The sequence below is a fragment of the Suhomyces tanzawaensis genome (genome assembly GCF_001661415.1).
Source record: "Suhomyces tanzawaensis NRRL Y-17324 unplaced genomic scaffold CANTAscaffold_4, whole genome shotgun sequence".
NCBI classification, from domain to species: Eukaryota; Fungi; Ascomycota; class Pichiomycetes; order Serinales; family Debaryomycetaceae; genus Suhomyces; species Suhomyces tanzawaensis.
The window spans coordinates 1,457,833-1,473,672 of record NW_017963639.1 but is presented as its reverse complement, the minus strand read 5'-3'; the positions used below and the strand labels follow the sequence as shown (position 1 = coordinate 1,473,672).

The 15,840-nt window shown below is 47.6% G+C and overlaps 6 protein-coding genes and 1 non-coding gene across 7 annotated transcripts; 4 read left to right on the top strand and 3 right to left on the bottom strand.

The window, feature by feature from the left end:
* Positions 1-105: 105 nt before the first annotated feature.
* TFA1 (transcription factor TFIIE subunit) lies at positions 106-1,752 on the bottom strand. The gene has a single exon (XM_020207760.1). The coding sequence runs from the start codon at positions 1,714-1,716 to the stop codon at positions 580-582; it is 1,137 nt and encodes a 378-aa protein (XP_020064632.1). The 5' UTR covers positions 1,717-1,752; the 3' UTR covers positions 106-579.
* A 2,051-nt stretch (positions 1,753-3,803) lies between these two features.
* On the top strand, positions 3,804-5,528 carry HCM1 (Hcm1p; the record flags this gene model as incomplete). The annotated part of the gene is made up of 1 exon (XM_020209947.1): positions 3,804-5,528. The coding sequence occupies one exon, from the start codon at positions 3,804-3,806 to the stop codon at positions 5,526-5,528; it is 1,725 nt and encodes a 574-aa protein (XP_020064631.1).
* A 136-nt stretch (positions 5,529-5,664) lies between these two features.
* On the bottom strand, positions 5,665-6,497 carry BUD31 (U2 snRNP complex subunit). The gene is made up of 2 exons (XM_020207759.1): positions 5,751-6,497; positions 5,665-5,692 (listed from the first exon to the last, which is right to left on the bottom strand). Exon 1 carries the CDS (start codon positions 6,424-6,426, stop codon positions 5,947-5,949), a length of 480 nt encoding a protein of 159 aa, XP_020064630.1. The 5' UTR covers positions 6,427-6,497; the 3' UTR covers positions 5,665-5,692; positions 5,751-5,946.
* A 54-nt stretch (positions 6,498-6,551) lies between these two features.
* Positions 6,552-6,644, bottom strand: CANTADRAFT_t138. Its single transcript has one exon. It is a non-coding gene; the product is annotated as a tRNA-Ser (tRNA).
* A 1,502-nt stretch (positions 6,645-8,146) lies between these two features.
* On the top strand, positions 8,147-10,876 carry CANTADRAFT_26404 (uncharacterized protein). The gene has a single exon (XM_020207758.1). The coding sequence runs from the start codon at positions 8,248-8,250 to the stop codon at positions 10,822-10,824; it is 2,577 nt and encodes an 858-aa protein (XP_020064629.1). The 5' UTR covers positions 8,147-8,247; the 3' UTR covers positions 10,825-10,876.
* A 947-nt stretch (positions 10,877-11,823) lies between these two features.
* PSY2 (Psy2p) lies at positions 11,824-14,796 on the top strand. Its single transcript, XM_020207666.1, has one exon. The coding sequence runs from the start codon at positions 11,938-11,940 to the stop codon at positions 14,710-14,712; it is 2,775 nt and encodes a 924-aa protein (XP_020064628.1). The 5' UTR covers positions 11,824-11,937; the 3' UTR covers positions 14,713-14,796.
* An 83-nt stretch (positions 14,797-14,879) lies between these two features.
* On the top strand, positions 14,880-15,737 carry CANTADRAFT_51770 (uncharacterized protein; the record flags this gene model as incomplete). Its single annotated transcript, XM_020209988.1, has 1 exon — positions 14,880-15,737. The coding sequence occupies one exon, from the start codon at positions 14,880-14,882 to the stop codon at positions 15,735-15,737; it is 858 nt and encodes a 285-aa protein (XP_020064627.1).
* Positions 15,738-15,840: the final 103 nt, after the last annotated feature.

Genomic DNA, 15,840 nt, shown 5'->3' with positions numbered 1-15,840 from the left:
TGCTTCAATCAAGGAGGACTTAGGATAGGTTAACTACTAAAATCTGCAGATGTGAATTGATTATGGCCGAATCAAGTGTATTTGGTTTCTTAATAAACCAGATTCTCTTCGCAATATCGTTCTGTCTCTACCAATTATCAATTATTTACTGTTCTTGGTACCTACTATTTATTCTTACTTACTACTTTCATTTCTTCAGTGTCTGCTTCTGGAATTTCAATTCATTTACCAGTCTGGGTTCCTATGGTTTCAGCATTGAATTATCATTTCCTTCAGTTTCTGTGTTCCTTTCAACCTTTTCATAGAGGCGATGGCTAATATTATCATTATAAATTTGTATGCATTGTGTTAAATAGTAAACCTCGATTAACGGACATGGATGACAATTTCGTCAATTACTCATACACCATGAATTTCCCTACGGTACACCTATTTTTGTTCTTTTAGAGCCGTGTGGCAAAGGTTGGAGCCAAGTAGGAATCGTAGCAGCTTTGTGGGCTCCTGTCGCCCGTTTCCCTTCTCTATTCATAGTAATTAAGTAAATAACTCTATCCTGGCTGTGTCGTTGCTGGGCCAGATCTAAATCAAGTTGTCAAAGTCATCGTCGTCATCATCCTCGTCGTCGTCGTCGTCGTCCTGCTGGGCCAATTGCGCATAGTACGCTGCCAAAGCGTCTTGTTGGTCCTTATCCTTGAGGTCGGAGTTTGCGACATTGAACGCAGGCTCGGGAGTCTGGTTTGAGGACGAGATATCGGTGTTGGAGACGTCTGGTTTGGAGTCCATGGTATCTGGCTTGAAGTCGCTCTCTTCCTTGATGGTGGGGGTGCCCTCCTTGGAGTCGTCCTCGTTGTCCAAACGGCCCAAGGTCGACTCTCCAACCGTGCTGTTGGAGTGCCACGAGGGAAGTGCGTTTTGTTCCAACTTGGCTCTTCTTCTTTCCTTTTCCAACTGCTCCCGTTCGTAGTTCTCGTCGTCTGCAGTGATAGAAACACGCAAGGTGGCCTGGGCCTTGGAAGCTGCGCTCTGGAGCGATGACGACATGTTCTTGGCCCGCACTCCTGACCTGTTGGTCAACGAGTACGTAGCACTGGTGGTGCTCTGGGCAGGAATGGACTTCAACAACGCAGACTCGAAGTCGTTGTCCTGGATGTTGGAGTCGTCGATTCGCTTCAAAAATCCGATGATGGGGTCCACCTGCATCATCAACGTCTCGAGCTTGGCCTGGCGCAAGCTGGCCTGCTGGCTGGAGTCGTCTTCCACCAACACTCCCTGGCACACATCGCAGATGAAGGAAGTCTTGTCCTCACTCAACAACGAGATGGCATCGAGCTGACTCACCTTGTTTCCGCAGCGTGGGCACAAGTACCCCTGTGGGTTTCCGTAGCTGGACATCTCCTGCTTCAACAGGTTGACCAACGAATGGACCTTCCATTTGATGGAGTCGATGGCTGCGGTGATGTGCACGTAGAAGTATGTACGTGTGATGAGACGCTGCTGGCCGTTTTCTTCCTTCTGGATGTAGGCGACCATCAAACGGTCGTCCACGAGCTTATTGCAGAGGGAACGGAGCTCCTTGCGCTTGATGCTCAACAAGTGAATGAGATCATCCTCAGAAAGGACGGAGTGGTGTAGCACGGCGTCGAGAATGAGCACGTACGGCGTGGAGTAGAACCCGCGGGACACGAACCTGATGAGCGACCGGATAGTATCATCCATGGTTGGCGGTGAAGAAAAGTTGCAGAACGAATTTAGGTGATTGTGCACGTGATTGTGTGCACGTGACTTCTTATTGACCTCAGTGTGGGTGTTTCCGAGTACGTGCTTACAGCAATGCTCCTCCTTTGCCGTGTGCCGTTGAAGAGTGCTCCTGAGTTACCGTAATACAGTATTATGCCATTAATCTGCAAACCAGTCCAGTGCCATAAACCGTTGTTGCTGTACCACTACCGCTCTTATTGTAACGACGATAATTAAGCCAGATTAATGCAAACAAGAAATTGAGTTAAGGATGTTAACAGAAATTTGTGGCAGAAAATTTACCAAGGGGCGAAATTATGCTAACAAAAATGTTACCTACAGAAATTGTTGCCTACAGAAATTGTTGCTCAGAATTTACTAACAGGCGAAATTAATGCTTACTGGAAATTAATAACAGAAACTTGCGAATAGGCAAAATAGAGCTGAATTAATTGTAACAGGCGACTCTGGCTAGACAAAGATGTCAATATGAAGCAAATGCCCAGCTGAACTTCAACTGGTGGTGTATTCTCTCCCAATCTTATGCAGTGGACCAAAAACTCTGAAATTATCACATATTCACTGCTATGATAACATACTGGATCTGGTTACTACTACTGAATTTAGAATATTCAATACAAACTGTTATTATATCTGATAGCTAGTTTCCAATTGTGGCTGCCACTGAAACCCACAATTCTCCAGCATAATACTATTCCAAGGTGAAAAGCAGCCATACTTTACAGTGGATTTTCTTTTCTTTGAACTGAGCTGCCACCATCAACGCAACAGTTCTGGCGGACCAGGCGGAGAAATTAATTAACAAAGAACTGGGCTTGTCTAGTCATAGATTTCCACTTACACGCACCAGACAATCTGACAGTCCAGAGACAAGAATTAACACGGGAGACAGACATCCACACGCAAGAGACTACAAGCAGAGACAACAAGCAGAGACAAACTGCCATGAACACCAGCGACAACCGAAAAATCCGCAAGAGTCAGTCTGACAAGCCTAGAGACAACCTGCAATTACCACCACCAAGTGCTCTACCTGCAGAGATGTCAACTCCACATACTTCCTCGGCGTCGCAATTAAACTTCGCATCTCATCTGGTGCATGCAGCGGCGTAACCGCACAAGCCCCGATGACAGCCTGGATGCAGCCGCCATATGGACCGACCAACACACATGGGACTCCCCGCTCACTGCAATCTCCGCCACGCCATCTCAGATCACCGCCGTGGGCCAGACAAAATGCCCAAAACGGAAGTGAAATCACTGCGAGGCTGGTTCGAAGACGTTGGACAGAACAATCGTGCAGGGGATGCTTCAGGCACTACGTGGCGACGCCGTGTACTCAAGAGCATCCTCACTTAACACCTCGGGAACACCCCGGGAAACACCCGGCTTCCGTGCCGCCAGGTGGCGTGCCAGCCGTCACGCTGCACCACCACGGCCCCGACCACACCCACACCCACACCCACACCGGCCTCCCACTCCACCAGCCCCTGCGTCGTTTCAGTCGCAGTCACGTGACCCCGGCTGCAGCATGCACCCCCGACCGCGTTTCAAAACGCGCTCCTCGCGAACCGCCCCGCCGACACAAACGGGGGGTGTTCGACGCGTACCCCCTCCTCCCTCTCCCACCTGCCGTGATCCGTATCACGCGCACATTTTATAAAGCTCACCTTCCTTCTACATTAACCTTTACCGTTATTTTCGAGTACCCGCGCACACCCCGTCATCCATCTTCCTCCACCTCCACCACCACCTTCTCCTCCTCCTCCTCCAGCATCTCCTGTTCAGCCTACGCTCTGCTCCAGGCTCGCGCTATGTCCACTGCTCCAGGAAATTTGATGTTCAATGCCAGGAGGCCCCTCCAAGAACAGCCCTTCAACGTCTCCAACAAAGACGCCATCGTCCCCAAGATCGAGACTCCCGTGCACCACCACCACCGCAACTCGTTGAAGATCTCGACCCCGCCAGAAACCTCCGTGGCCGTCAAGAAGCCCATGGCCTTCGACACGCCTGTGCCTCGCAAGTCCCAGCCGTCTACGGGCCCCATGGCACGGTTTGATCCAGGCATCGCGTCCGTCAACCACTCGTCTGGCGCCTCCACCATCGACGAGCCGTCGTCGCGTCTGGCGCTCCTCTCGCCAGCGTTCTCCAGCCCCAACCACCGTCTCCACCGTCCGTGTCCCGTGTCGTCGCCTCCCATGACCATCAATCCGTCGTCATCGTTGTCGTTGCCTTCTGAAGACAAACCACCAGTAGTCGCGCCTGCGAAACCAGGTGCTGGAAAAAAGGCGAAAAAAGCGAAAAAAGACGCCAAAGAAACAGTTTTCGATTTGGACTCCGAGGACAAGCCACCCTACTCGTACGCCACCCTCATCGGCATCTCCATCTTGAGCCACGAGGACAAGCGTTTGCCGTTGTCGCAGATCTACCAGTGGATCTCCGACACCTTCAAGTACTACAAGCGCGAGGACGTGGGGTGGCAGAACTCGATCCGCCACAACCTCTCGCTCAACAAGGCGTTTGTCAAGGGCGAAAAGTCCAAGGACGGAAAGGGCCACTTCTGGTGCATCAAGCCAGGGTACGAGGAACAGTTCCTCAAGTCCAGAAGCGTCAAGAAAAGCTCTTACCACGAGGTGATGGACCAGATCAACTTGGTGAGATCCAGACACAGGGAAGAGGCCAAACGCTCGATGAACGCCATCCCCTCGTCGCCCAACACCGAGTCCAAGCCGTTCTCTTCCACCAACTACAACTACACCACCCACAACACCGTGAACAAAGTGACTCGTCCCAAGAGGAAAAGAATACCCAGCTCAACCCACAACGATGACAATGAATACGACTACACTTACGACCAAACGAAACACGACGACGATGATGACGAAGTTGATGATGACTACTCTGACGATAATAAAGACGAGGACATGACCCATATCTTGGATCCTCCCCTGAAGAAGCAACGTATGAACGAAAAGTTGGGTGAGCCCTTCGGACAATGGGACAATGGAAACTCACTTGTAAGAAGTAACCCTCCACACTTCATTATAACTGATTCTCCAAACAAGCCGCTTTTGGCTGGAAAGAACCTCACGTACACTTCCTCGTTCAGTTGCAATTCCAACTTGGAATTATCGCCAATACGGCCAAGTGAAACAGGGCCGTTGCTCGAGCCTATAACTCCTGCAAACAACGTGTATCAGAATCATCAACTTCAACATGTTCACACATCGATATCTGCTAGTTTGAATTCGTCAACAAGTTCGATCCATCACTCCTTGCAACAAAGACCATTAATGACCCATTCCAGCACTCCCAACGTGTTACAGCGCACCCCGAAATCCAACATATTGAAGACTCCGTTGAGGAATTTGAGAACACCCCAGACCAATTCTATCATGAAAAAACTCTGGAACTCTCCTTCATATTTGGACGAATTCTACTACTCGCCCTTGGTGAACAGTCATACGCTTTTGCATAGTCACGCATCCGTGCACGGGTTATTGAACTCGTATGATGATGATGACATGATTATGAGAAGTTTTGAAAACCACCCCCATAATCACCAGACACCAGTGTTGAGTAGAAAATCGGGAAGTACTACCAGTATTGCGTCTACAGTTGTGGATTCCAGCCGGAATTTGTTTAATGATTTTAAGAAGATTGATGTTTTAAGTTCTGTCAGCTCCAAGAGCGACGTCTCCGACATCGAGGAATCGGCCTCGAAAGGTGCCCACAATATCAGCACTTCGTCTACGGATGCTGATGACTGAAGGGCCATTAACTAATTGTTTTGTTTTATTTCATCCCTATGCTCTCGCCGGCTGTTGTACGGTACAACAGATGAGAAGGTTGTCAGGTGGCTTTATTTCGTATATTATTTTGGTTCAGTCTGTTTAATGCTCTCTTTGCTTTCTTTGCTCCTCTATTAGATTACCATGTATTATTAGTGTTTAATTCTCAGACAATATATTAATTTGCTTAATCTGGCTTACCGTGTATTAATCTCTGGCATCCTCCAAACATGCTCCATAACTTATCTGTCAGTTCCAGCCAATACTCAACACATAAGGGACAATTTGCCACATTAGTAGTGAGTTTGAGAAAAGTAATTCCCTGACTTATGAAATAGGTAGATACTATTCCCAAATAGCCTTAGCATACCATGTATTTTATTCTCCTCAAGTACCCCTAATCCGTGCTTGCGCATCCCCTACACCCACAGGTGACACACTCGACAGCTTTGGTGGACTCCTCGTCACCGTTCTTGAGAAGAGTAGCCTTGGGCACCCTACAAACACAGGCATTCTTGTGGTTCTTGTCTTGAACCATAATGCACTGCACACAGCAAAGGTGCTCGTAGCCTTGTTTCTTCCATTTGGCTATCAAGTCGCCATTGACATAGGACTGAACGAGAAGCCAGTCGTAGAGCTCTCGCGAGATGAGCTTCCTTTTGTAGTACATGTCGTAGACGTAGCGAGAGATTTGGTGGTTGATTTGCATAATTGGCCAAAGCGACAGCTGCTTGGTGGATGCAGAGGACCCTGTCCTGACGGACTGGGCCACTTGAGCCTGTTTCAACTTGGCCTGGAGTTTGGTTAATGTAGGCGATACTTTGTCGTAGCCCGCTGGAGGAGGGGCGTTTTTCTTTATTCGGGAGGCCTTGGGCATTGTGTGTGGTGGTGAAGGTGGTTCTGATGGTGTTGGAAGCAAAAATTAACTCAGATAGTGGCAAAAAGATGGCTGAAGGATCTCAGGAATAACTTGTGATTGAGATGAGATTCTCAAAAAAATGACGACAGCAGCAGGATTCGAACCTGCGCGGGAAATCCCAACTGATAGCCCGAAAAGATTCGAGTCAGTCGCCTTAACCGCTCGGCCACACTGCCTAATTTATGCTGTTTTAGGAGTTTTGTTTAGTTTACAAAAGTTTTCCTAGCCAAAATATCGATGTAGCAGCTATTTCACCATATTAGAACTTACTTTGGATTTACGATTATGAAGATTTATTTTAGGCTCAAAGGAAGCAAAATTTGTCAAAAAATAAAAACATTGAAAACAATATACCCATAATCTAGCTAATGGGTTAAATAAAGACTTGATTCCCATTACAATATGTGTATAGCCTGTTCCAGAATGCTCTGGTCGGCAACTTTCAGTTATCATGACGTCTAGAGAGTAGAATACCAAATTTTTTCCTGCAAAAATGGAGTGACACAAAAAACTGCTGCACCAAATATGTAGTCGACAGAGGGATGTTTGGGGTTAAAAGGATGTACACTGTTGCAACATGGCAGATTAAATTTATTGAGACTGGACTCATAAGTGACCATGGTTACAACTCGGCAAGACCAATGATGTGTTTATCACTCACCGAACAGAATATATGCTGGATAGGTTGGCCAGATGAATATCAAGGATCTTATATCCGTACTTAAAGAGGCATTGGTAGTACAGTATCGGAATAAAAGTTTAATAAATACACCAGGTGAATTGATTAAAAAATCTGCTGTACTACAGAACAAGCTGGGGAGAACAAAAGGTAGGTATTACCGTTTTGCACTCCACAATGCTTGAAATCTCATGTTGGTTGATATCGCAATTGTCACCTTCAATGCTGTTGGTCATCGAAATATCGTGGTTGTGACTCTCTTAACCGATAGTAACCAGTTAAATTATCGTAAATTTTGCGAAAAAATTAATTAAATTGTAAAAAATTAGTAGGGAAGAGAAAGAAAAGGACAGCAAGAACACCGATGAAACATTTGCTTAAGCAAATAACTATACAGTGCAGTTCAGTAGAGTCCCCATTTTCCAGTGGGACACTCGTAGACTTCTCAGCTCGTTTTCTTATTAGATTGTTGTAGCACCACCGTCTCGAGCCCCGACTCGAGCCCTGCGCATCCCAAGACCCAGCTCGAATCGGGCTTCGCCACGCCCGCACGGCTGGTGGTACTTGCTCCCAACTGGCCCCCTTAGACATGACATGGGTCTCTAGGTCATACGTCCTGCCAGCACCCCGTACCTCAATTCTCTGGCAAACATCCGGACTTCACTAAGAAGTGCCGTCTGGCCACTCTGGCGCCTCGGCCCTCTGTCTGTTTCATCTATGCCCGTCAGCCGCAGATCGTGACACGCTCTTCGCGACACATGCAGCGAACATCCGTCAGGCACTGGCATCAAGACACCGCCATACCGGCACCTCAAACGGCCCAGAGACCCAGAGATGGACCCGTACTACCCCGCCATCCCTTTCGTGCCCAGCATCCACCACCCAGCCCTGAATCCGGCAGCCCTGGTCCTGGAACCCACCCAGAAACGCGCACGTGACACACGTTTGTGACACATTCCACCACGGCTTGCGCATCGTAACCAAAACACCTCGTTTCACCGTTGATCCATCTCTCCTTCCAGACCGCCTACCAGGCTAGATTGTTGTTGTTGTCACGCCGCTACAGTCTGCTCACATCATAAGGACGTCTTGGACCCAAAATGGTAGCCTCCAGTTCCACGTCCACCTCCACGGTGATCACCACCTTGGTGACTAACATCGTTCTCTGTGGAATCTTCGTCACCTGTTTCCTCCTTCTCCGTCTCAAGTTCAAGCGGATCTACTCGCCCAAGGCCTCGTTCGACTTGGTGCCCGAGGAAAAGAAGCCAGAGCCGCTTCCCAAGGACCCTTTCAGATGGGTTTACATCCTCTTGACTAAACCTCATTCTTTCATTCTCCAGCAGGCAGGCTTGGATGGCTACTTCTTCTTGAGATACATCTTGGTGATGGCCATGTTCTTCATGTTTGGGCTTCTCACCTGGATCATCTTGTTGCCAGTCAATGCCACCAACGGAAACAATAATCCTGGCTTGGACCAGTTGTCTATTGCCAACGTCAAGCACGAAAAGAGATACTACGCCCATGTGTTGGTCGGGTGGGTTTTCTACGGCTCGCTCATCTACGTGATTTACCGTGAGTTGTTCTTCTACAACTCGTTGAGATCCGCTGCTCTTTCCTCCCCCAAGTACGCCAGACAGTTGTCTTCGAGAACTGTGTTGTTCAAGTGTGTGCCCGACTCGTTGTTGGACGAAAAGCAGTTTTTCAAGATGTTTGACGGTGTTACCAGAGTCCACATCCCCAGAACCTGCAGAACCTTGGAAGCCAAGATTAAGCAAAGAGAAGGCTTGGTCACCAAGTTGGAAGTTGCCGAAAACAAGTTGTTGAAGTTGGCAGTTAAGCACAAGTTGAAAGCGGACAAGAAGGGCGAAACTATCGAGCCTGCCGACGAAATCAGCGCTTACGTCCCTGAAAAGAAGAGACCTACTTTCAAGCCACACGGTATGTTCACCCTGAAGGTGGACACTATCAGATACTGTTTGGAAGAAATTCCCAAGATCGACGAGGAAATTAAGCAGATGCAAAAGAACTTCAGATCCTTCAAGCCAAAGAACTCGCTTATCGTTGAGTTCGAGGACCAATATAAGGCCCAGATGGCATACCAGGTCACTGTTCACCACAACCCATTGAGAATGCAACCTACCATCACTGGTGTCGAACCAGCCGATATCAACTGGTCCAACTTGAGAATGTTCTGGTGGGAAGCTATGACCAGAAGAACTATTGCTTTCGTTGCCATCTGTGCCTTGATTATCTTGTGGTCCATTCCTGTTGCATTTGTCGGTGTTATCTCCAACATTACCTACTTGACCAACAAATTGCCATGGTTGAGATGGATTTTGAAGATGCCCCACCAGTTATTGGGTATTATCACCGGTTTGTTACCAACCATCATGTTGTCTATTTTGATGGCACTTTTGCCATTGTTCATAAGAGGTATGGCCAAGGTTTCTGGGGTGGCTTCCGCCCAAGAAGTCGAAAACTACACCCAGAGGGCCTACTTCGGTTTCCAGGTCATCAACGGTTTCTTGGTCACCACCATTGCATCCTCTGCTGCATCCACTGTCACTCAGATTGTTGAATCTCCAGAGAGGGCCTTGTCTATCTTGGCCGGAGGATTGCCAAAGTCTTCCAACTTCTACATCTCTTTCCTTATTTTGCAAGGTTTGTCTGTTGCTGGTGGTTCTTTATTCCAAGTTGTTGGGTTATTCTTGTACTACATTTTAGGATACCTCTTGGATGGAACTCTTAGAAAGAAGTATGCCAGATTTAGTGGTTTGGGCTCCATGGGTTGGGGTACTACCTTCCCTGTGTTCACTAACTTGGCTGTCATCACCTTGGCTTACAGTATCATTTCTCCTATGATTTTGTTGTTCGCTACTGTTGCTTTCTTCTTGGTTTACATCACTTACTGTTACAACTTGACCTATGTCTTCATTGAGGCTCCAGACAACAGAGGTAGACACTACCCCACTGCTCTCTACCAAACCTTCACAGGTATTTACTTGGGCCAAATCTGTTTGTTGGGTATCTTCGCTGTTGGTAAGGGATGGGGTCCTATTGTCTTACAAGTCATTGGTCTCATTTTCACTATCTACTGTCACCTTAACATCAAGAGCTCTTTCGGAATCTTGTTGGACGTCGTTCCAGTCGACTGTATGAGGCCATTGGACGGTGTTTCCCACACACCATCCTCTACCAGTGAAACTGAGTACAGAAAGAAGATTTTGGACAGAAGAAACAGAAAGTCCAAGAAGCTTGAGAAGGAAATTGAAAACGAGAAGGAAGAAAATGAGAGGGTCAAGAATAACTTGGCCAACGATACCGAGTTTCAGGAGGAGGGCATCGTGCCTTTGCTTGCGGACCGTGATTTCAAGACTCTCAACACACCCAACCCATTCTTTAGATTCTTTAGGCCAGACGTCTACTTGAACTATAGACACGCCAAGGAGTTGTTGCCAGCCACCTTCAACATTGAGCCTGAGCAGACCAACTCCAAGCACGCCTATAACTTGCCAGCTGCTACCGCTGCTTGTCCAAGCGTTTGGATCCCAAGAGACCCTATGGGTTTGTCCACCATTGAAATTTCTGAGATTTCCAAGGTTGTCGAAGTCAGTGACGAAAACTCGGGTTTCGATGAGAAGGGAAAGATTAGATTCCTCGGCGCCCCTCCATTGTAACTAGCCTAGAAGTTACAGTTGTAATTGAATAATAATACTAATAGTAATTGTACCTGGTGTAGTCCACAACACGATAGATCAGCAAAACTTTGACGTTTTAATTTTAATTTCACACTTTTCTGGCTCATTCCCATCCTAAATTGCTGCTAATAAAGTCTCATGGCTGAAATTTGATGGTTCAATCAGTACCAAGTTCAACTTACGTCTACAATCTGAATCCTTTATTCATTGAAAGATTATATCTCAGAAAAGATTGACGTTCTTCAATTGCGGAACAGGCTTGCACATGCGGTACTAACATTGCCAAGCGTATGGTAGTGACCGAGAGAACTTGCAATCTAGCCCAGCCAGCCTCCATTCCTGTTATGAGAAGCGCCTTTCGCACAACGAACTTTCCATGCATTAGGCAAGTTTGACAGTTTTGCACAGCCATGTCAAATGCCAGCTGCAAATGCGAATGAAAGGACAGACAATTCTAGACCCACAGCAAGCGGAACCGATAACATGATCCTTCAATCTGTTTGGAGACGCACCAAATTTGAGTTACAAAGCGTTGGCCCATGGCTCTTGCTGTCAATGTCACCAAATTTCATGTTTTAACTCTCGTTTAACTAAACGAGATGTCCTCAGGAGAACGATGATGGAGGCGGCGCCGAGTTCTCTAAGAATAGAAAGCCATGGCTGGAAATAGCAGCCTCACGAAACTGGGGCATATCTCAGCCATAGTGGATTATTCTCTTAAACTTAAACCCTTGTGCGAACCATCGTATGGTCTCTGGGCTGTAGAGGTGCTCTCTTCCACGCCGGGCTGGCGGCTGTCCCCCTTGGGAAGCTGCCGGAGCCCGCCTGGTGGAGAGTGTCAGGAGTACCATCGTGTCACGTGACATCTATCACGCGCATTTCTGCTTGCCAAAATCCTCCAATACACTGGACATCCAACACTAACAACAGCATAGTTGGCACCCTCCGGCTTGGACCTCACAACAGCAACCACATAGGCCAATCCCAGGGGACATCACGTGCAGCCTGTTACTTTCTGAACCGCAACGACGCGTTTTATCACTACAGAGTGCCACAAGAACTTCAGCTCCGGTGTCCGGGATAGACACTCTTATGGTGGACTTCAACAAAGACAGAACCACAGCTGGCCAAACGCCCAGGAGGGTTAAGGTGTATTTGCTTCAAGGTGAGGATTGGTTGGACAATGGTACTGGATACTGTGTGGGGGAGGTGGACGAGACTAGCAATATGCCGTTCTTCTTGGTACGAAATGAACTCGACTCGGGAGACGTGATTCTCAAGTCGTTCTTGGAAGGATCCACCCAGTATCAGAGGCAGCAGGAGACTCTTATCGTTTGGACCGATTCTTCTGGCAAGGATCTTGCGTTGTCCTTCCAGGAGACCGAAGGATGCGCAGATTTGTGTGACTTCATCATTAAGGTACAGCAAGATAAGCTCTGTCCCGACATTTCCCTCTACTACGTGATACCCAGCATGTCAGATGGTGACGACATAACGGAATTGATCACAGGACCCATCAACTACCCCGAGGACCCCACCATGGACAACCTAGACACGATTCTCGACTTGATAAACCAGAACTCCAACTCTCAATTTTCCAGAACCAGCATCCTGAACTACATCATCGAAAATGACTACTTTTCGAAATTAATCCAGGCTTTCGACGAGGCTGAAAGTTCCAAGAGGCTTCCGCACCTATACACATTGAGCGAGATCATGAAGACATTGGTTCTATTCAACGAAGCTTCGTTGATCGAAGAGTTTTTGTCTACTGAGGAAAAGATTCTTGGACTCGTGGGGATTTTAGAATACGACCCCGAGTACCCGAATTTCAAAGCATGCCACAGGGATTACCTTAAAAACAAGAGTTTCAAGACGGTTATACCTGTTGACAAGGTGGGAATATTCAAGAAGGATTATCATTTCAATTTTTTGAAGGACGTGGTACTAGCAAGATTCTTGGATGATCAAACCTTTAACCTACTCTCTTCCTTGATTTATGTCAATCAAGTGGAGATTATCAACTACTTGAAGGATGCAAGCTTACTAGAAAAGTTGTTTGAAATCTATGACGAATCCGAACACTGCAATGAACAACAACTAACGTTGAAGAGAGACGGAGTTAAAATGTTGCATCAATACGTGTTGATTGCCAGATCCCTCCAAACACATCAAAAATCCAACTTCTTTTCTTTCTTAGTTAAAGGAGGGCTCTTCAGAATGATTAGTTTTGCATTGCAGGATGCTGATAGCAAAGTTCGTGTTTTTGGGACTGAGTTGATAGTGATCATTATAGAGCAAGATGTCTCATTGGTGAGCGCCATAGATAATGAAGAAACGATAGATAATTCCGACCCTCCGTTGAATCCTGTCATTGAAGAGGATAAGGATGATACCATAGTGGAACCCAAGAATCTCAAACTAAAATTGTCGGATGACATGACCCTAATTTCCATTCTTACAAAGCTTTTGGTTGAAGATCGAAATCCAGGTTTGAAAGTACAGGCCTTTGAAGCATTGAGAATTTTATTAGATTCTAATATTGCTTCCAACGGTGGTAACAATAGCGATTTTGAGATGGAAAATCCCAGGAATGAATTTTCCTCAAAAGACTCAGCTCATTGTAATGGGTCTTTAATAACTGATGAGTTTAACGACATTAACACCAACAATTATTTCAAAGCTTTCTATTCTCAAGTTGCTCCTGAGCTATTCAAAAACTTGATCGAATTGGCTTCTGTTGATCAGATTGCCAACAAGGATGAAATCTCAACTCAAATTCGGCACGATGTATTACTATACCAACAATTATGTGAACTAATCTCATTCTGCACCAAGGAGCATGAGGTTCAAATTTCACGTCCATTTTTTATTGAGAATAATATAATATTGGGGTTGGGAAAACTTCTTGACACTAATTGCAAGCTTATACTCAAATTGAGCATTGTGAGGTGTTTGAAGAACTTGATTTTGTTGAACGATGACTTCTATTGCCGCTACATCCTCAACAGCGATATATTGGGGTACTTTTTCAGGTTTTTTGAGCTGATCGTTGACCAAAATAACCTTGCAAACTCTGCTTGCGTGGATTTTGTGGACAACATTTTGAGGAACTGCGATGCAAATATCAGCATCAAGAGACACAACTTCAAGCTTATTGCTAACTATATCTACAAAAATTTCCGGCAATTCTGTGGTACTCGTCTTGCGTACGTTAATACTGGCCGGGAATTGATTGACTTGGTGGAGAACGGCTTTTACGAGGATTCTTTGCAGAACGGCAAATTCGACGACGGCTTTGTGGACGAAATTTTGGAGGAGCACGATGTGCTGACCCCCATCAACGAGGATGCCACCAACAACCCCACTCCTGTCGACAACAGCTCGGACGTGAGCCCAGACACCAGTCCCCAGGGCAGTCCCACCGTTTTTGCAGGACTGCAGGTGGCAGATTTGGAGCACGTCAATTCTGATTTGGCGTATACCACCGAGGCTTCCGGGAGGTTTGGCGACCCCGAGGCCTCAGGCAGGTTTGGCGATCCCGATTCCAATAGTCCGTCGTCCAGCAGTGGCATGGATGCAAGTGATGCTGGTTTTGGTACCCCCACGGATCTTTTCGCAGGCATTGATAGCGAGGCCCTGCGTTCGGTTGGGCTGCCCAAAACTACCGAGCCCATGGGGGTGTCTAAGCCCGAGCCGCATCAAGGCCGTAAGAAAAAGCTCACTACCACCATCAAGAATAAATTGACCAGTGCCAGCCACAAAATCACCCGAACCCTCCAGAACGGTTCCAACAGCGCCGACTCCGCCGTTCCCCAGCCCCCAGACCTGACGCCCCGCACCAATGGCGGTCCTACCTCCAACTAGCCTGTGTATATTATGTATAAAGTTGATAGAGATTAATTTCACGCGCACCGTCCCGCGCGGGGTACTGCCGTGGCAGCCCCGAGGTCTCGCTACGTTCTAGCACCAGGCCCCGCGCTAGCGGGGCCATATATATACCACCACTGTCCCACCATGGACCACCAGTAACCATGGGTTTAGATCAATCGTTCGTCGAAAATAGCGTGTGGAAGCCCGATTTGTTCAAGGGCAAGGTAGTCTTTGTCACAGGTGGAGCAGGCTCCATCTGTCGGGTGCAAACCGAGGCATTGGTGTTACTTGGAGCCGATGCTGCCATTGTGGGCAGAAACGTCGACAACACCAACAAGGCTGCTAAGGAAATCGCAGCTTTGCGTCCAGGCGCCAGGGTCATTGCCTGTGGCGGCACGGATGTCAGAGAGGTGCAGTCGTTGGTCAAGGCAGCCGAAAAGACAGTGGCAGAATTGGGCAGAATCGACTTCGTGATTGCAGGCGCTGCCGGCAACTTCTTGAGCGACTTCAACCACTTGTCGTCCAATGCGTTCAAGTCGGTGGTTTCCATCGACTTGTTGGGCTCCTACAACACCGTCAAGGCCACCTATGACCAGTTGCGCAAGAACAAGGGTGCCATTCTTTTTGTGAGCGCCACCCTCCACTACTACGGAGTGCCCTTCCAGCTCCACGTCGGAGCAGCCAAGGCAGGTGTGGACGCGTTGTCCAACGCTTTGGCAGTGGAGCTTGGACCTTTGGGAATCAGATCCAATGTGATTGCCCCTGGTCCTATTGGTGATACTGAAGGTATGAAGCGGTTGCTGCGTGGCGACAACAGGGAGTCCAAGGTGCCATTGCAGCGCATCGGGTCCACCAGAGACATTGCTGAGGCTACCGTGTTCTTATTTTCGCCTGCTGCCAACTGGATCACCGGTACCATCCAGGTGGTAGATGGAGGTGCCTGGCACTTGGGGGCCACTGGCAACGAGTATCCCAAATTGGTTGCGGACGCCAACCGCGACCCCAACTCGAAGTTGTAGTGGTCAAAGGCAGACTAAGAGTGGAGTAACCAAGCTTGAGAAGTCACTAATTAGTAGATTGAACTGCTAGATTAAGAAGTCATTGATTGAAGTATACTTAGCT

Coding starts and splice junctions, on each gene's coding strand:
- PSY2 (XM_020207666.1), top strand. CDS start 11,938: ATGGTGGACTTCAACAAAGACAGAACCACAGCTGGCCAAACGCCCAGG.
- TFA1 (XM_020207760.1), bottom strand. CDS start 1,716: ATGGATGATACTATCCGGTCGCTCATCAGGTTCGTGTCCCGCGGGTTC.
- BUD31 (XM_020207759.1), bottom strand. CDS start 6,426: ATGCCCAAGGCCTCCCGAATAAAGAAAAACGCCCCTCCTCCAGCGGGC.
- CANTADRAFT_26404 (XM_020207758.1), top strand. CDS start 8,248: ATGGTAGCCTCCAGTTCCACGTCCACCTCCACGGTGATCACCACCTTG.